This window comes from Palaemon carinicauda, chromosome 35 (assembly GCF_036898095.1).
Source record: "Palaemon carinicauda isolate YSFRI2023 chromosome 35, ASM3689809v2, whole genome shotgun sequence".
Lineage (NCBI taxonomy): Eukaryota > Metazoa > Arthropoda > Malacostraca > Decapoda > Palaemonidae > Palaemon > Palaemon carinicauda.
In genome coordinates this window covers 9,283,125-9,303,811 of record NC_090759.1, presented here as the reverse complement: position 1 = coordinate 9,303,811, position 20,687 = coordinate 9,283,125, and the positions used below count along the sequence as shown (strand labels likewise).

General features: G+C 46.5%; 1 protein-coding gene across 1 annotated transcript in view; it reads left to right on the top strand.

Annotated features, from left to right (window-relative positions):
- Positions 1-111: 111 nt before the first annotated feature.
- The window catches only part of LOC137627614 (ethanolaminephosphotransferase 1-like), a 116,529-nt gene continuing 95,953 nt past the window's right edge, over positions 112-20,687 (top strand). The window contains exon 1 of the mRNA XM_068358702.1: positions 112-277. Coding sequence (XP_068214803.1) covers positions 221-277 — 57 coding nt within the window. The 5' untranslated portion in view covers positions 112-220. The remainder of the gene's footprint in view (positions 278-20,687) is intronic.

Genomic DNA, 20,687 nt, shown 5'->3' with positions numbered 1-20,687 from the left:
TAAAATTATGGTAAAATAAAATGTCAGTAATTATGTGTCAATATATAGAATAATTTTGAAAAATGGTAATTTGTTAACTGTGGTGGTCGTCCGCGATCGGAGTCGTGAGCCTCCGTAATTTCAGTACCAGTAAGAATGAGGTTAAGGATAACTTCGGCGGGAGGAGAAGTCTGCCATTTGTGAATTTTTGTGAAATTTGAAGGACATTTATCAGAGAAAAATGACTATACACCGATACTTAACCCCCGAACAGCTGGTCGGGTTCGAAAATTACAAGGTATGTCCCTGAATACAAGTTATAAGTGTGGTAGCTATGGGTTTTGTCATTTGTTTTGGTTCGTGCTGAGATTAACCTTAAGGTTCGAGGAGGCGAGTAACCCGGCTAATATATTCTATTACAGCGTTTTAATTTGATATTCAAACCCATAACCCCATTCTATAGCCTAGGATGCCTTGGCATTAATAATAAAAAGTATCCTCTGTAATCTATACCGACCTAGATTGGTGTCATTACTCATGATGTCTTTGATCATGGATAGGGTAAAGTGGTAATAGTAGATGTATGGTCCTTAAGGGCAAATATAGGTAAATTTACAGTTTCATCCATTATGTGGAAACTGGAATAAAAATATATTTGTTGCATCAGAAATAGTGTAGTTTCAACGAATTTAACGTTTATTTTGACCGCAAACCATCCGATTTAGAGATTTACTATGGAGTTAAAACAACAAGTTTTTCCAGAAAAATCCGTTTTTGTAACCGTGTTTTTATTGTTTTTGTTGCATATTATGTTGTAATGCAGAAATACCCTACTTTATCCCAACAATTATGGGGGACCCCAGGTGGGAACCGGGGTTTTGGGTGGGGGAGGGGGCGTCCAATGATATTTGCAATAATTAATGTTCCACCACCCCTCCCTCTATACCCCTACCTAGCCCTACCGGGGGGGAGGGGCCTCCGCCCCCCCCTGCGACCCCCCCCTTAAGGCCACAGTGATTTTCAGGGCACTACCGAACCTAATAAACCCGCCTAACCTAGCCTAGGGGCCCTGTACCCCTACCGGGGGGGCTCCGCCCCCCCTGCGACCCCCCCTTAAGGTCACAGTGATTTTCAGGGCACTACCGATCCTAATAAACCCACCTAACCTAGCCTAGGGGCCCTGTACCCCTACCGGGGGGGGGGGCCTTCGCCCCCCCCTGCGACCCCCCCTTTACCCCGGGCTAAATTTAAATATATATTTTGTTAAGTCACTTCTTACCTTAAATGGAACCTGACGATGATGATGTGGAAGGCTGTGGTTGACCCTCTTCTGAATCATCAATAGCTACTGGAACCCGTTGTGCCTCAGATTGTGGAGGATACAGTTTGCTGGCCGTGATAAAAAAATGATGGAGCAGCTCCTCCTCAGGGTATTTGTGTATAAAAATAAAACGTGACAAATACTGCCTGAAGTATTCACAACGGTTACCAGGCCGTTGTATCCATTCCTTCAGCTCCCGCCAAAGACGTTCAATGTTTTGGGTATGGGTGTCGGGGTTTGAAGGATCCACAAAATTTTGTGAATGGTTTACAGTACGGTGATCGTATCCAAGAGACTGCAGAGAATTATAAGCCCGCCACTTATCACTAACAACAATGTTGCCCCGTTTAATGTACTTCTCAATTAAAGGGATGAGGGTAGCTGCATCACGCTTCCGTGGTAATGGGTCAATTAAAGGCACAATAAATGTTTTTTTGGACTGCCTCTCAATACCCCCCAACACCCATATGTCACTCAGAGGCCTTCCACGGTCATACTTCCGTTTTCCAAAATGAGATTCGTCAATCTCAACGATTACACCATCACCACCAATAGCCTCTTGGTTATCAAAACTAAATTCAGTCACTTCTGAACAAAAGCTTCTCCAGTCTACACTAGTAGAAGGAGATATACTGAGGCCCTTAATAACAAAATGGTGGTCCCAACACTTATGCAACCAGTGATTGACAAATAAAATTAATTTCCACGGGGGAAGGTGGGACCCGTGAAGAAAAGTTCCCTTATAGTCACTAACACTGTAATTGCACAAACGCCTTTTCTTCGTTTTAGGTATTTTCACTGATTTTGTACAATACCACACATGTCTATCTTCACGGAAAAGTAAAGGCGAATCACATTTAGCACACGAAACACTTATAGGTAATACTAAATGCTCTCGAAGAAACCGATTCACAATGTCTGGGGTACCATTATAATTACCATGAAATCGGCCGATCACCTCAAAATAAGAATAGCGACATATATCGCACACCTGCACCGGAGGATCCATGACAGTTAAGTAACGAGAAAACTTAACCGGCAGGTTTCCAACCCAAAAACAAACGACAATCAGGAGTTTCTCCCATAATGAAATAGGAAAAAAATCAAAATACTATCGGTTACAATGTTATATTGCACGAAAAACAGATCCTTGAAACAAGAATAAGAGACAAAATGAATCGTCCAATAATAACCCTTGAAAAGATCCCAGTAGTATTTTGATTGGAGGAGTGACATTAGTGGGAGGAGCAAATGCGCATTCAAGCAAATATTGTCACATTACGCAATGGGGAGGAGCCAAGTAGGATGAAAACAGATATACAAACTAACAAGAGGTACCTTGCGTGCCCATGGAAAGATATACACTAAACTTAGAAAAAGTCAAGACCTTCAATACCTGAAATAGTTTTTTGTCTGTAAGTATGCATTAGCGACAATAATGTATTGAGAGGAAGTATTTTGTTATCACGTGCTTTACTAGGGAAACATATTATTATAATACATTTCCCATAATGGATGAAACTGTAATAATACCCAAATATATGAACCATATATTTTTTCTACCAGCAGTCTTGTGTTTTATGCATTTCTGACCATGATTATTGGGGGTAATCCACCCGTTCATTAGTGTTTGGGCCCTCTTAGATAAAGACTTATTGGGGACACCAGTCAAAAACCTGTTTTTTGGGGGTGTGGAAATGCCAGAAACGAGGGATTTGCAGCAACAGTTATAATGGTCAGAAAAGCTAAATAAACACAAGATAACCAGTTGGAAAATATAAGGTTTATGTAAGTGGAGGAAAATTATAACATCACAAGATTTATTGTAATGTTATTAGTCTTAAACTTCTATTAGGTTTTTCCTTATTTCCTTTGCTCACTGGGCTATTTTCCCTGTTGGAGCCCTTGGACTTATAGCATATTGCTTTTCCAACTAGGGTTGTAGCTTGGCAAGTAATAATAATAATAATAATTCTCTATGATTCACTTCGTGTCCTAATGGTGTTTTCTCTGTGGTGGCCCGCTTTGCTCGCAAATAAACTTGGTCCCACTGCTTCTATGTTGTTGCAAGCGATACATGAATGTGCTGTGCATACTAGCCCCATAGGGATTTTTTATACTTTCACATGAGCAGCACTATCTATACATTTAACGTAGAGTGTTTTCATCATAATCAATTGCCGACATATACTAAATTTCACTAAATTTCAAAATAGATTGTACTTCTCTCTTGGAGACTTTTTTTTTGTGATGGTAGTGTAGTTGAAACTGAAGGAGAGGGGGAAAAATGACTGTTGAGAAGAACAACATCTGGGAACTTGCCCATGAATATTTGGAAGCTCGTAATTAATTGAAAAAGCTAGTCAATGATTCTGTCATTTAGAAAAAATGCAAACAAAAGACTGAGAGTGAGAGTTAGAAATAGACTTCACATTTTAATTGACTGATACGCAAGTTATGCCGTAGCCCCTGTTAAAAATATGAAAAAAAAAATATCAAACTAGCCAGCACTTGTTCATTTCTTGTAGCGAATTTCAATTTAGCTAGTAATTATAATATTATGTATTAATCTTTTCCAGTTTCTAGACATATACATTAACCATATATTCTGGTAAAATTATAGAACAACACCGAACTACATTTCTGAGAGGAAAAACTTTTCCTGCAGGAAATAATGTGCTGCAAATAAGCTGTTCTCCCGTTATGGAACCCCCCCCTTCCCGACAGACACAGGTGGGAACCAGGGGGTTACAAAAACAGGACTAAACGTGATTATTCAACACTTTTGAGATTTGTAGAAGGCTGCAGAACCTGAAAAATCCACCTGACCTAATCTAGTACTGTAGATCCGAGGTCACAGACTTAGCCGTAGGGCCCCTTTCCCAGGTCACAAACTTGAAGTAAATCACAAATAATTCCTTACATTATGATAAAGTAAATTACAAATCTATGTTACGCTATGGACATGAGTCATGGTATGACAATGAAACAACTCCAATAGATTTGAGAACAAAGCCCTCAGAAGGATATTGGGAGTTAAATGGCAGGACAGTATTAGAAATTAAACTATAAGAAAGAGTACTTGAGTGCCGTATGTGGGTGAGATCATGATGTGGGGTATATGGAGATGGTTTGGGCATGCTCTGCGCACTCCCCAAGAGAGATTAGTTCGCTAAACATTCAGCTGGGCTCCACAAGGTACTTGAAGAGTCAAAAGACCCAGGCCTACATGGCTGAGGACTATGAAGCGTGAAGTAGGAGATGGTGAATGGCGAAGTATTGAATTGATAGCTCAAGATAGGGATGACTGGTGAAATCTAACCGAAGCCTTTTGGGTCAATAGGCGTAGGAGTAGATGATGAAATTACAGATAATTATTATTATTATTACTTGCTAAGATACAACCCATGTTGGAAAAGCAGGATGCTATAAGGCCAGGGGCTCCAACAGGGAAAATAGCCCAGTGAGGAAACAAGGAAAACTAAAATATTTTAAGAACAGCAACAACACCAAAATAAATTTGTTCCGTAACTGAATACAAACCACGCTATTTAATATGGGCAATTACTTTCGGCGTAGCTGAAATGACGAGCCATTAGAAATTTAACGAGGGTTTACTACCCCACTGCTAGTTGGGGGGGTGTAGCTTGCTCCCCCCCCCCCCCACACACACACACACCCCTATGCTGAGCTCACTTTGCTCTCGGCTCGGGTGCCAGACAGACACGTCTGCTGTCACCCTCGCCTTCTCTGACAGCCATTACTAATCTTTTGTTTGCTTTTTCTTTGACAGAGTGTTTGTGAAGTTGGCCTCTGCAATGCGTAAGTGTCCCGGTTTACCTGACCGCCCTTGTGGAACTTATATGTCGGCGGTCGAAACGGACCCACACACCTTGTGTCCTTACTGTAGGGGCTAGCGGTGTGATAAGTGTAACGTATGTGGTGAGTGTAGGGAGTGGTCTACCTCCCAGCCGGAAGAAGTAGTCCAGGCGGGACATTTCTCCTTCAAAGATTTCTTTGAAAGGAGAAAATCCCAAGGGCTCTTCGTCCGTGCCCCAAACCTCCTCCGAAGCTCCCACTCGATTGGTTTCTTCCGAGAAACTGTCGAGTGGTAGCATAGGCCACAGTTCTGTTGACCGTTCTCGGGGTTTAGGGGAGGGAGTTGCCTCCCATAGCGAGGCAGCTCCTCCTCCTCCCCCGGGGGAGGATTTAATTTCAAATGTCAGTGTAACTAATCATGATTTGTTGCAGCTTTGGGCTTCCTTGGGGCTTGAGGGTTCGCCCTCCAAGGAAGCCTTGTTTGACATGATCAAATTGGGAGCAGCTGTCAAACAATCGCCGACTTTAGCAGAGGTTGAGCCTCTGTCTATCATCGACGTTGTTGTGGCAGAGGCTTCTGATGAGTTGTATCAAACCTCTGCTCCTGAAGGCTTAGTTTGCCCCTCTGAACATCCTTCGAGGGAGGAACTAAGTCCAACAGTCTCTCCTGCCGGTGATTTTCCCCCTCGGGGGAGTTCACTAACAGAGACTCCTCTTCGGAGGACTGCTGGTCAGCCTGCTGACCCCACGGCCCCCAAAGGGCGTATAAGGCACAAAGCCCGCCTTCCTCTTCGCCGTAGAGGACTTCCTTCACTTCACAAGGGTGTTAGGAAGCGCCTCTTCAGCTCGTCATCTCCGCAGTCCGCCGCAGAGGAACCTCGCCGTCGTTCACCGACCCTGCCAGCTACATCCCTGGACCTCTCCGCAGATCATTCGCGATCTCCTTCGGTGGAAGGTCGTCCTTGCAAAGGACACGCCGACCTTCCACCCGCCTGACCTGCCGTCGCCGTTCCTGGCTGCTGATGCGCTCTTGGCGCCCACGAACCCTGTTTTTAAATGGGCATTGGTCCCTTCGGGGCACAAGGGACTTTCTCACAATGTGACTAAGTCCTTTACGCGCCAGGTATCACCTGCGCGCAAGCGCTCTCCAGCTGATGTTCCTGTTATAGCGCACCAGCGCTCTCCTGCTCGCCAGTGCGCCGGTGTGCACCCTCATCCTGATGCGCGCCGCTGCGTGCCCTCATCCTGATGCACGCCGCTGCGTGCCCTCATCCTGATGCGCGCCGCTGCGTGCCCTCATCCTGATGCACGCCATACGCGCCCACGATCTCCTGCGCGCCAGCGCTCTCCTACACCCCAGCACTCGCCTGCGCGCCCACGATCTTCGGATCTGGGCGCAAAGGGGAAGGTAATTTCTTCCCCTGCTCGCCAGCGCGCCATCCTTCACCTACGCGCCATCGCATGCAGTCTCCATCGCGCGGCCTACGCGCCCTCCTGTTGTTGTTCCTGATGTGCGCCCTCATGCGCGCCTGCGTGCAAGGGATATATCTCCTGCGCGCGCGCCCAACGATATCGCCCTCACAGGCTCCTCGTGATCCTGCGCGCCCACGCGTGAACAATCACCTTCGCGCGCGAGCGCTTATTCAGCTTGCTGCGTGCCCTCTGCCTTCACCAGACCGCGCCTACGCGCGCGCGAACAATTGCCCGCGCATGATTCACGCAAAATCCCATCACGCGACCACCAGCACGATCCCACGCTCGAGGCTGCAGGACGACGCGCAGCCAGGTCATCGTCATCGCGTCCCCCCCCCCCCCGCAAGCGCAGAACAGCGCGCTCACCGGAGGGAGGGAGAACTCCGGATAGGTCGAGGAACTTTCCTTTTTCTTTTCAGGCAGACCCTGCTTTGGTAACTCCTCCTAGGGATCGAACGATCCCCTTCCCTCCAGAGGGAGTATCTGACAGTTAGTCGGCAGCCCTGGTTTGGGTCCCTTGTCAGGGAGGTTGTACAGGCTTTTAAGCCTGTTTTCTCTGAGCTGGGCCACAAATCAGTGGCAGTTTCGACTCCCCTGAAGAGGAAGAGAGGAGTAGCTGACGTGGTGACTTCTCCAAGGGCGAAGTTGACTCCTCGGAAGTCTTTGAGGAAGGCCTCCTCACCCCTTCGGACGAAGATTTCTCGTCCTCAGGGGAGTCACGTGAGGTGAGGCATTCCCCCATCGCATCAATGAGGGAAACCCCACCTTGCGCAAAGAAGTCTTCTCGGGTAGGGGTGGAGAAGAGCCTCCCACCATCACTGTTGGAGTCCTGTATCCCTCCCAGGAGGGAGTCGAAGGACTCCAAGACGATTCCGAAGTCATCCTCAAGGATAAGACCAGAGCCTGCCAAGCCTTCGGAGAACGTCCACGAGTCCCCCCAAGAAGAGCCTTTGGGGACAGGAGACTTCGCTGCCAGCCCTTCAGGAGTCAGAGCATGCATTCTGGCAGGATCTGACCCTTATGAGGAATCTCAATGGGTTCGCGGACTCAGATATTCCTCCTCGTGAGGGGAAGGACACGGTCTTGGACCGAGTCTTTGGTGCTCAAAAACCCTGTAGGGCCAGCGTTGCTTAGCCTTGGTCCTAAGGGGTTAAGATTGCCAGAGATAAGGTCGAGGGCCATCTCTCCGAGCTTGCCTCCTCCAACCGGTCCAGCGCCGGTATCAAACTCCTCCCGCCTCCTCTTGTCCATCAGAGGAGGTACTTCGACATCATGGAGGAGACTTGTTTAGCTCTTTCTTTACTCCACTCTTTGGAAGAGCTTACCAGGGGAGTCCCTCTAGAGAGACACTCCACCCAGCAAGTGTCTTTCTCGGCTACGGAGATCCTCAGCCAGGAGAAGGTGGCGAAGTGTGCCATGCAGGCAACTTCGTGGCTGGACATCTGGCTAGGGTCTCTGGGCATCCTGTTACGATCTGAGGACTTGTCCAAGTAGAGTACCAGAAGGGCCATGGAGACCTTTCTACTTTCAGGCACTCGTACCATCGAGTTTCAAGCCCACCAAGTCTCGAACTTGTGGGCTAATACCATCTTGAAGCGTCGAGATGCGGTGTCTGAGAGATTCCACCAAAAGGTCCCCAGCACCAAGATCAGCAGGCTCAGACATTCTTCCATCTTGGGGAGGAATCTGCTTGAGCCTAAGGACGTGGAGCAGGCGGCTGAGAGGTGGAGGAAGTCCAACCAGGACTCTCTCCTACATAGGGCTTTAACATCAAAGCCCTATAAACCTCCAGCAACCACGCCCTACCAAGACCACGAAACCGGCAACGGCAGCGAAGACAACGGTGTCAAAGCCCTTTCCTGCCAAGGACAAGAAAGGCAAAAATCCTAGAGGGAGTGGCCGAGGTCGCAAACGCTAGGATTGGCAGTCCCCCTGCTTGTCCACCAGTGGGGGGATGCCTACAAAGTTGCGCAAGCAGATGGCAGCAACTCTGGGCCGATTTCTGGACAATTTCCGTAATCAGTCAAGGATATCGCGTCCTGTTCATAACATCTCTACCTCCCCTGACAGTGAATCCAGTGTCGTTGAGCTCCCTTGCTATGGTATCGGCAAGGGGCCAAGCCCTTCGGGCAGAAGTCGAGACCATGTTGAAGAAGGGCGCTCTCCAAGAGGTCATCGACGGGTCCCCAAGCTTCTTCAGTCGACTCTTTCATGTAAAGAAGACGTTTGGAGGCTGGAGACCAGTCATCCCCTTCTCAGCTCTGAACAGGTTTGTCAAACAGACCCCGTTCAGCATGGAGACGGCAGACACGGTCAAACTTGCAGTGAGACCGCAAGACTTCATGTGTACACTGGATCTGAAGGACACGTACTTCCAGATCGCAGTCCATCCATCTTCAAGGAAGTACTTAAGATTCAGCCTAGACAACAAGATCTACCAGTTCAAGGTGCTGTGTTTCGGTCTCCACAGCACCTCAGGTTTTCACCAGATTGTTCACCCTGATATCGTCGTGGGCACACAGGATCTACATCCGTCTCCTCCGTTATCTGGACGACTGGCTGATCCTAGCAGACTCGGAGTCAGCCCTTCTTCGACACAGAGACAAACTTCTGGGACTTTGCCAAGATCTAGGGATCATGGTAAATCTCGAGAAGTCTTCTCTGCTTCCTACTCAAAGACTGGTATATCTAGGCATGATCATAGACACCAATCTCCACAAAGCCTTCCCATCAGACGACAGGATAGCAAGGCTGAGGAGGGTCGCGAGTCCTTTCCTCAGACGAGAAGAACTCCCAGCCCAATCGTGGTTACGTCTCCTCGGTCACCTCTCATCCTTGGCCCGACTAGTTCCCAACGGTCGCCTCAGAATGAGATCTCCCCAATGGCGACTCAAGTCCCGGTGGAATCAAGGACACGGTTCCCCGGATGTCATGATCCCTATGGGTCCTGCGGAACGGATGGATCTTTAGTGGTGGGTGACAGACGAGAACCTACGAAGGGGAGTGGACCTCAGGCCTGTGGTCAGAATCAGAAAAGTGCCTCCATATAAATCTGCTTGAAATGAAGGCCGTATTCCTGGCCCTTCAACAGTTCCAACAATACCTGGCGGGTCACTCTGTGGTGGTGATGAGCACAACACCACAATAGTGGATTACATCAACAAGCAAGGAGGTACCTTTTCAGAGCAGCTATCCCATCTCCCAGTAGAGATACTGAGATGGACCGAAGTCCACTCGATTCCACTATCGGCTCGCTTCATTCCAGGCAAGAGGAATGTGCTCGCCGATTGTCTGAGCAGGGCTTCGCAGATAGTGAGTACCGAGTTTTCTTTGGATCATCTAGTAGCCAACAAAGTCCTGACTTTGTGGGGTTCCCCGACTGTGGATCTGTTCGCTACAGCGCTGAACTTAAGCTCCCGCTGTACTGCTCCCCAGTCCCGGATGCCAAGGCACTCTGGCAAGATGCCTTCCAACAACAGTGGGACAACATCAACGTATACGCCTTTCCCCCGTTCTGTCTGATGAGGAGGGTACTCAACAAGACCAGAATATCGGTCAATCTCTCGATGACCCTGATAGCTCCGCTATGGCATCACGCGGAATGGTTTCCAGACCTTCGGCAACTCCTAACAGAACTTCCGAGAGAACTCCCTCCACGACACGAGCTACTCAAACAACCACACGCCAACATCTTTCACAAAGCCGTAGCTTCGCTTCGACTTCACGCCTGTAGACTATCCAGCATCTCCTCGCAGAGAGAGGATTTTCGCAACTGGTTGCGAACAGGATGTCTGGACACCTGCGAAGGTCATCCGCAGGGGTCTACCAGGCAAAGTGGAGAGTTTTCTGTGGTTGGTGTCGTGGAAGGGGTATCTCTCCACTCGATGCCACTATTCCAGCAATAGCGGAGTTCTTTATGTATTTGCGAGAGGGAATAAGCCTTTCAGTCTCGGCAGTGAAAGGCTATCGCTCAGCCTTAAGTCTAGCCTTCAGGCTAGAACTTTCCCTACTCATATGAAGTTATGAACTTACCTGCCCCCAGTCAGAAGTGAGACCTCCTCCATGGAACGTGGTTCTAGTTCTCAGGTCTCTTAAGAGACCTCCCTACGAACATTTACGCCAGGCTTCACATCGCCACCTAACTTGGAAAACAGTGTTCCTACTAGCTTTGGCCTCGGCCAAGCGAGTCAGTGAACTTCATGGTCTCTCGTATGACATCGCCCATTCAAGGGGATGGGGGGAGGTAACGTTCAGATTTGTCCCTGAGTTTATTGCTAAGACTCAGAATCCGGGAGTGCCGGACCCTCGGTTCGACTCTTTCCAGTAAGGAGTCTGAGGTTATATCTCAAAAGAATGGCTGCAGTTCGTCCCCAAGTGCAGGCATTGTTTGTGAGCACTGGGAGGACAAAGAGGAGGGTTACCAAGAATACCATCTCGGCATGGATTCGTAAGGTAATCCATCTATCCCTGAATCCTGACCCTCCTCCGTCACGTCGCCCTAGAGAACATGATGTCAGGGGCGTAGCTATGTCCCTGGCCTTCCAAAAGAACTTCTCAGTGACGCAGGATCTACAAGCAGGGGTGTGGAAGCGGCAGACGACCTTCACAGCCCACTACCTGCAAGACGTGACGCGCAGGAGGCTCGATACGTTCTCTATCGGCCCTGTGGTGGCTGCACAACAGCTGGTTTAAACCTCAGGCTCCTTAATGGACAAGTAGCAGAAGGTTGAGGGCACTGTTTCCCGGTTTTAGTCTGCATGAATGAAAAGGTTTGTCTGGCCCTTATTCTTTTCTTCATCCTCCCCTCTCTTGGGGTAAGCAGCATCCTGGGTTCTCTGCATAGCTGACCTCGAACCACTGGAGGTAAACCATGTTTCCTTGTGTTCCTAGTATTAAGATAATACTGTCACGTCCCCCTACCCTGACGAGGTGGTATTGGGAGAGTCCTAGCCTAAAGTTTCCATCTAAAGGACTCTTCAAACCTTCACTCACAGCTTACGTAGGCCGCAGCCCTTGCATAGCGAGGTGCAAGGACTCATTGTTGAGTGCTGACACTCAGATACCGAGTCCCCGGGCAAAGCCAAAAGCCAGTACTGGCCGGGACTTACCACCCTTCCTAAGGGTTGAGTCACCCATATTAAATAGCGGGGTTTGTATTTCAGTTATGGAACAAATGACAAATTCGTAGGTAATTTGTATTTTTCCTAACTATACAAACCTTAGCTATTTAATCAAACTTGCCCGCCAGCCCTATCCCCCGTGAAGTCCTGCCTCTAAGCAAAGTGAGCTCAGCACAGGTGTGTGTGAGGGGGGGGGGGGTGGCGTAGCTAGCTAACCTCCCTAACCCCCCCCGCTAACTAGCGGTGGAGTAGTAAACCCTCGTTAAAATTCTAATGGCTCGTCATTTCAGCTACGCCAAAAGTAATTACCCATATTAAATTGCTAAGGTTTGTATAGTTAGGAAAAATACAAATTACCTACGAATTTGTCATATTCCCTATATAAACTATTAAAACTCTTACAAAGCAATAGGAAGAGAAATGAGATAGAATAGTGTGCAGGAGTGTACCCTCAAGCAGGAGAACTCTAACCCAAGACAGTGGAAGACCATGATGCAGAGGCTGTGGCACTACCCAAGACTAAAGAACAGTGGTTTGGTTTTGGAGTGTCCTTCTCCCAGAAGAGCTGCTTACCACAGCTAAAGAGTTTCTTCTACCTTTACCAAGAGGAGTTCTCGTCACACTTCCGAGGGAGTCTGGACGAGCTATGTAACTGTTCCTACTTTTTTTAAGCTTGCTCACGGTCAGAGGCACCTCGCCAACCTTGACCAGTGCTCATCTCTTCCATCTCTCAGAGCCAACAGGAGGAACTTTCCTAGACTGGCCAGCACAATCTGGAGCTATCGCTTAGGTAGCTGACTTGTCAAGGCTCTACAGCGCAACCTCAATACAGGGTCGGGGATGTTGCAGTAGGATTTCTCCAAGCTGGAAATGTTGATGCCGGCAAAGAAGAGAAGACAGGCAGCCTACTCCTCCTCCAGGTGGTACTTTTCACCTCCGTGCAAGGAGGGGTTTGAGGTCCCCAAGAGAGATCTTGTTGACCAAGTCCTACCGACTCTCTCCCATCGAGGTCGCTGCACCCAACTAGCGCGCTTCAGCAGCAGTGGCAGAACTGCCTTTGCACGCCTCCCTGCCCAAGGATGGTGCGGACTCCTCCAGATTTAAGGAAAAGGCAAGACCTTCCCTGTTGGCAGAGTTCCCCCCCTAGGGAGAGTAAGAAATCTTAAGACTGTGCCAAAGAACTGCTCTGCGAGAAAATCGAACCAGCCTCAGGATAGGGTGCATAGCTCTTCAGCTTCGATGGTAATGACGATAGCGAGGGAGGGTCCCACAAAATCCAGGGACTCCTCCAGGCACTATGAAGACAATTACGACCCACCTTGGTCTCCTATGGATGAGAGCTTGTTTGTAGATGAGGACCAGGATTTTGAGCAGGATAAGACACTTCCCAGGTCAGCGAGTCCAAGGTATTTTGGTGCCGAGCGAAGAGAATCTGACCATGTGCTCTGGCAGGTTCTGTCGTGGATGACCCCTCTACAACTCCGCCAGAAGGGAAGAATACGGTGCTGAACCATCTATAGGGCATCCTCAGACCTTCCAAGACAAGTGCAGCTTTGCCTTGGTCAATGCGGTTGAAGGGGGCCAGGAAGAAGGCCTTCTCCCAGATTGGCGGGGCTTCAAATTCTCTCCATGCCAGCAACTCCTCCAAGCTACTACTGCCCCCTTCATCCAGCAAAGGATGTATTGTGAGGTGACCAAGGATAAACTGTCAGCTTTAATACCTCTGTACCCGGCCATCTAAGCTTTGACGAGGGGCTTTCGTGTCAGAAACTCTTTGGACTTCCTGTCACCTTTTCACCGACCGATGACCTTAATATGGAGAAGATTGCGAAGTTCGCCATACAGACGACTTCGTGGCTAGTGTCAGTTGATCATCTCATCAGGATGCAGGACTGGTCTCAGGAGCATACTAGAAAGTCTATGGCAATTTTTCTATTGTCGGTAACCAGAACTGTGGAGTTTCTTGCACTAAGTGGTCAACTTGTGGGCAAACTTGATTCTCAGGTGACGGGACTCAATACTAGAGAAGTTCCAGAGGCAAGTTCCTAAGACAGAAGTGGCGAAACTTTAGAACACGACAATGTAAGGTCCATCACTTTTTAACACAAAAGATTGTTACAGGGCGCTGGAGGAAGTCGAGCCAAGACTCTCTCCTTCAGAGGGTGATGACCTCCATCTAGGAAACCACAATCTTCTAGACTGCAGGGGAACAGCAGGAGTTCAGATGCTCTCAAGGCATCTTCCAAGAGCTCTTTCCTCCCAGAGAACTGCCGAAGGTAAGCAGGAATAACAGAGGAGGAAGAGGTAGCGGTTGAGGTCACTCCCGCTAGGGAGGGCAATCTTCCCACTAGTCCAATAGTGGGGGCTATGCCTGCAATGCCAGTGGTAGAGGTGGTTGCAGCACGGGGCCGAAGCCTGGATTGTCTCCATGATTTTCTCAGGATATTGCCGGATGTTTATGCAATTTCTCCCTCCATTGACTCGGCGTCCAGTTCCGCCGAGCTCCTACACGAAGGGATCCGTAAATGAGCTGGCCCTCAAACTTCTCAATACTTTTTACGACCTGAGGTTGTGGTAAATCTCGAGAAGTCTTACATGCCTCCATCTCAAAGACTGTTATACCTGGGAAGGATCATAGACACCAACCTGCAGAAAGTCTTCCCTTCCTGCAACGAGACGCACTCCCGGTTCAGCAGTGGTTACGTCTCATAGGTCACCTATGATCCTTTGGATGTCTAGTTTGCAATGGCTGTCTATGAATTTGATTGCTTCTGAAGTCCAAATGGGTTCAACATGAGCACTTTCTGGATTCGCTGGTCCCCATGGGGCACCTCCCCTGGAATTGATGCTCTTTTTAGATGCATCAAAAGAAGGATAAGGTTCCATCTGCATCACATGGCCTCCAGGCTCTGGTTCGAGTCTGAAAGATCCCAGCATATTAATCTTCCGGAGATTAAGGCAGCCTTTTTAACCATGCAGCAGTTCCATCTTTTCCTGGCTGGTCACTTGGTGGTGTTGATGAGTAACAACATCACTGTAGTGGCTTACGTAAACAAGCAAGGTGGTACCTTTTCACAGCACCTTTGCCATCTATCAGTGGAGATGCTAGGATGGGGAGAAGACAACTTGGTGTTCCGATCAGCTTGCTTCATTCCAGGCAAGAGGAATGTACTTGCGGATAACCTGAGCAGAGCAAATCGGATATTTGGGCTCTGCTTGGTTTTTGGATCATCTAGTAGCCAACAAAGTCCTGACTTTGTGGGGTTCCCTGACAGTGGACCTGTTCGTGACGTCGCTGAACAACATACTCCTGCAATACTGTACTGTTCCCCATTCATGGATCCCCAGGCGCTACGGCAAGATGCATTCCAACGTTGGTGGGACAACATCGACTTCTCCCTATTTCCCCTGTTTTGCCTGATGAGAAGGGTGCCTAAAAAGTAAGATCCTCCTCCAATTTATCAATGACCCTTATAGCTCTGCTATGGCATCATGCAGAATGGTTCCCAGACTTTCACTCCCTCCACGTTACAATCTACTCGGACAACCATACGGGAACAGCTACCACAAAGCCGTATAGTATAATACCTACGTCTTGATGCCTGAAGTTATCCAGTGTCCCCTCACTCGGAGAGAATTTTTGCAACACGTTACGAAAATGTCTTGGTTCCTCTGGGAATCTTCAACTGCCTTCTACCAGGCTAAGTGGACTGTCTATTGTGGTTGGTGTAGTATATGCGGTATCTCTTCCCTCGATACCTCTATTCCAGCAATAGAATATGTCCTTGTATAACTTGTAGAGGATTAGGTCCTCTCTGTCTCAGCGGTGAAAGGTTATCGCTCGGCCTTAAGCCTCACATTTAGACAAAAGAGTTAATATTTCCTCTTCGTTGCAATTGTCTCTCCTCAGATAGTTTCAAGCCATCAGTCCTCCGTTGGAAGTTAGACCTCCTCCATGGAATGTGGTCTGTGTCCTTTGGTCTCTGAAAGGAGCCCTTTATAAACCATTATGCCTGGCATCAGATCTTCACCTGACTGAAAACTGTTTTCCTTCTCGCTTTGGCCTCGGCCAAGAGAGTAAGTGAACTCCATGATCTTTTCCTACGATGTCCCCTATTCAAGGGGATGGGAAAGGTAATGCTTGGCTTCAACCCTGAGTTTATCGCTAATACTCAAAATCTGTGAGTATTGGATCCTAGATTCGGGCCGTTCCGGATTGAGAGTTTCCATAATGTAACCGATGACCCAGATCAATTGCTACTTTGTAAAGACTTTTAGGTGTTGCCTCAAAGAAATTGCAGGAGCTTGCCCCTGAGTGAGTGCACTCTTCGTCAGCACGGGGAAGTTAAAGAGAAGGATCACAAAGAGCACAATCTCAGCATGGATTTGCTAGGTCATAGACTGGGCCTTGAATCCTGATCCTTCTCCACAAACATGGAGAACTAGAGCTCGTAACATAAGGGGTATTGATGCATTCCTAGTGTTTAAGAAGAACGACTCTGTGACGCAGGTCCTTCATGCTGGTTTGTGGAAGCGTCAACCTTCATTGCTCACTACCTGCAAGGCGTGACTCACAAGAACATGGAGACATTCTCCATTGGTCCTGTGGCTGCATAACAAGTGGTTTTAACACCTCATTCTCCTTGACGGACAAGTAGCAGATGGTAGAGGGCATAGGTTACCCAGGATTAAATCCTGGGTGAATGTTAAGAATGATGGATCATTCTTTCTATCATCTCCCCCTCTCTTGGGGGAACAGTACCTATGGTACTCTGCAAGCTGGCCTCCTCTGTTTGTAGGTAGTAACCATTTCCCTTGTGTAACTTGGTATAGAAATACATACTTTTTGCATCCCCATACTATGTTATCTCTAAGAATTCCTACTTTGACTAGTCACAGATCTAGTATCACACAAGCACACGAATGCTTAGGCCACTAAAGCGTGCTATTGCAGGGAGTTCAGCAAGGTTTCAGGGTGTTCCTCCTTATGTTTGTGTAGCACAGGAGGAAATCCTAGTTAAAAAACCAGCCTCCTCTTAACGAGAGTCCCTTGTCGAAGTCATCGTGCTTCAACAGGAAATATTGTTTTCATGTTGAAGCATTGAGACTGGCAGAGGGCTCTCCAACTTGGGGAAATTGCTTTCCCAGTTTGAATCTAAATTTCTCTCTATCTCATCTTTTATTTCCTCTGAATAGTACTTTGACCTTCTAATTTTATAAATTTTCTTTCGTGTTGCTGTCCCAACTCCGAGTAAAATTTCCCTTATTATGTATATATGTATATATATGTACATAATATGTATTAATTTTTTTTTTGAATGCCGTCGATGTTTCTACATCCGTTATTGCCTCTGGCGTGGATGTTTCTACATCCTTTATTGCTGCCTGCTTTGATGAATGGGAGGAGGTATCATGATTGGGAGGTGTTTGCATTCAAAGCTATATGTGAGAGTATTGGATGATATCAGCAATCCTGAATATGGTTTGGACTTATTTGGCAGAACTATTCTCGAGGGTTGGGTCTTCGGAATCCAGGGGGATCCAATGCTTTGGGTAGGACTCCTGGCTTTTGGCTGGGAGCCCATCATTTCAGATATGGGGAGGAAGATTCCATAGTTTCTTGGTCTCAGTCCTAACAGGCGGGGTCAGCTTACACCTGTGCCTCTACATCTGTCTTGGTGCTATCCTTCGTGTAGGGTATAGAGTAGACCATCTGGGACTGGGAAGTGTACTCTCTTTGTGCCAATAGTGGAGAGTGCAAATTTCCTTTCCGGCGAATGATCCTCAATTACTCTTTTCAAGCAGGTAAGTCTCCTAACTTACCCACAAACAACAAACTACTCTCTCCAAAATGGATCCTTTTAATGACAAACCCCCCTCCCCAGTATATGCTGACTCTCCCCCGGCACTGTTGACGACCTCTGGCAAGTCTATTAAGGAAATTTCTGGTGACGACTTGGGAATGAAAAAGTACTACTCCTCCAATGTCCAGAAGTATAATAGTAATGTGAGAAAATTGAGTCATTCCTACATGCAATTTGCCAATAAGCTACCATTATGAAGCATTGTGGATGACTTTTAAAACTTATGGTAAGATTACTGGAATAGGGACAAATTTCAAGGAAGAATATGGGAAATGGGAAGTATGGATCTGCTTTAATGATCATGAAGAGGCCTTTAAAGGGATTTCTGAAATTTGTAAATTAAAAACTAATAACAGTGTGATTACCGGAGCATTATGCAATGCTGCTCCTTGGAATCTTGGTATATATTACCCTAGTAACTGGTATCAAACCGAATCTATGGACATGAAAATAAGCTTTATATCAGAAAGAAAGCCTAATCCACCAATGTGGCTTATTGCAACCTCGAAGGGAGAAGACTATAATTATTTTAAATTTAGCAAACTAATGCAAAAGAAAGTAGGCAATATAGAATGTGGAGACATTTCTAGATTTGGCTAGAAATCCATCTTAATTCATGCCAAATCTAGAACACAGTCTTTTATGCTAAATAATATAAAGATGGAAGAAAATTTAACGGTAGATATCAAGCTGCATTTGAATTTTAGTTATGGAAGAAGAGTAATTTTTAACAAAGACTATTGTTTCAGTGAGGATGAAATCTTGGATATGTGTCCTAAAGAAATATGGAAGGTTCATAAGATTCTCAGAACCTCCATGTTATTTTAATATTTGAAAGCCATGATATACCCGTTCAAGTATATATCGAAAATAAGAGAATACTGTACCAGTTTGCCTTTACTGACAGAAACCTTAGCTGTGTTACAATTGCTTCAAATTTGGGCATCTATCTAGGGTATGTAAAAACATAAAAATTTGTGACAATTGTTCTGATCCTGAGCATGGACCCTGCACTTCTATTACAAAGTGCACTAATTGCAACCAAAATCATGAAGCCACTTACAAGAAATTTCCTCTATAGGAATTAAAAGCAGCAGCTGTTTGTAAGTCAGATGCAGACCATATCAGTGTGGTATATACTAGGCGACTTCTAAGCAAGACCAAAACCTATGCCAAGGTCATAAAATCTAAGGATGCAGGACATCCAGTTAGACAAGATAATGGAAAATTTCCTCTTCCTAAACCACCTTCTCAGGCTAACACCATGCCTCCTGCATTGGATTTGGTGCCTATCGTCACAAAGACACTACCCTCTTCCTCTGAATCTGCTACATCTTGGATGACCAGCCCAAGACTTTCATCTCGGGTAGCATTATTGTCAGATTTAGGGGAGGAATCCCATACTAGAGAGCTATTGGATGCACCTGCCATAATGGAGGTGCATAGTCCTAATGGCTCTCCATCTTTCAATTGAAAAGAGGGAGACCACCATCCCTCTCCCTTCCAATGAGAAAGGCAAAGGTACCTTTTACATGTAGGTGCAATATTCTACGGAAGAAGATGAACCTTCAACGAACCTTAATCAATCAAAAATTCAAGTTGAGGTTCAGCATCCCCCCCAAGAATTAGGTAAAAAGAACATTGCAAAGGCAAATGTAAAACCTAATTTATCAAGACCCTCTCTATAGAAGCCTACAGGGAATAAAGTTAAGTAAAAACTACCAATGGGAAAACCTCATCCAAGATGTATTCCAGAAATAATCCATAGTTTTCTCATTCATTAGCACTCCCTTATCGTTTTATGTCTACAGGAGCAAGCTTGAAGCTAATACGCCATGTCCTCGAGAGTATGTTAGTTTTAGGACACTATGAGATCAACAAACAGGGAGCCTTGGCGGAAGTCTTACATACGTTTGCCGAGATGTTCCCCAAATATCTTGCCCCTTTTGTACTCCTCTGCAGGCAGTGGTTGTACAAATTAATGTAGGGAGAAAATAAGCAATTTGCTCTCTGTATTTGCCTCCTAATGACAAAATCTCATATAATGGTTTAGTAGAGGTGATTCAACAACTCCCTCAACCTTTTCTCTTGTTGAGAGATTTTAATAGGCATCCTTTATGGGGCGATGTTTTAGCAAACGTGAAGGGCAATATCATATTATCAATTGTGGAAGATGAGGATGTCGGACTCCTTAGTACAGGAGAGCCCATCACACTTTCCTGTCCAGACAGGTACCTTGTCATGTATTGACCTAGAAATCTTAAGCTTTAATTACCTTCTCGATTTCGATTGGAGCACATTGGATGATTGGCATACTAGTGATCATGCACCAATCATTATAAACACCAGCAAAGGTCCACCTTTACAGAGATTGCCACTATGGAATCTCGATAAGGCGGAGTGGGATAAATTTTGTGAGCTAAGCAAAATTGAGGTGTATGCAGAACAGTTTGAAAGTGTTGATGATACCATAGACTTGCTGAATAGAAGTCTTCATACAGCAGGAGTCAATTCAATTCCAAATCAATAGGGTTATTCAAACGACGACCAGTCCCCTGGTGGTCTTCAGAGATAACTGCCCTTCACAGAGCCACAAGATCGTCTCTAACTCGATTGCGCAGATGCCTTACTAAGGAGAATTTAATTATATATGAGAAATGTAGAGCACAGTTCCGTCGTGCCTTGAAAGAAGCTAGGCGCCAGTCATGGGTGTCATTTCTTTCTTCCATTAATAGTAGAACACCCCCATCTTCTGTGTAGAGGAAAGTAAAAAAATAGCAGGCAAATTCGCTCCCAACCCACCACCAGTGTTGAAGGTGATTGGTCAGTATTTGACTGGAGCAACTAAGGTAATAAATGCCCTGGCAGATCATTTATCAAATGTATCATGCAGCTGTGTAGCAGCCCTGGTCTCCAGTATAGGAACATTGAAGAAAAGAAAGTTTAAAATTTTGCAATAGGAAGGGAAGAGTCCTATAATTCTCCTTTGTTCTGTAACCGAAATACAAACCACGCTATTTAGATAGGGTATTACTTTCGGCGTAGCTGAAATGACGAGCCATTAGAATTTTAACGAGGGTTTACTACCCCCTCGCTAACTAGCGAGGGGGT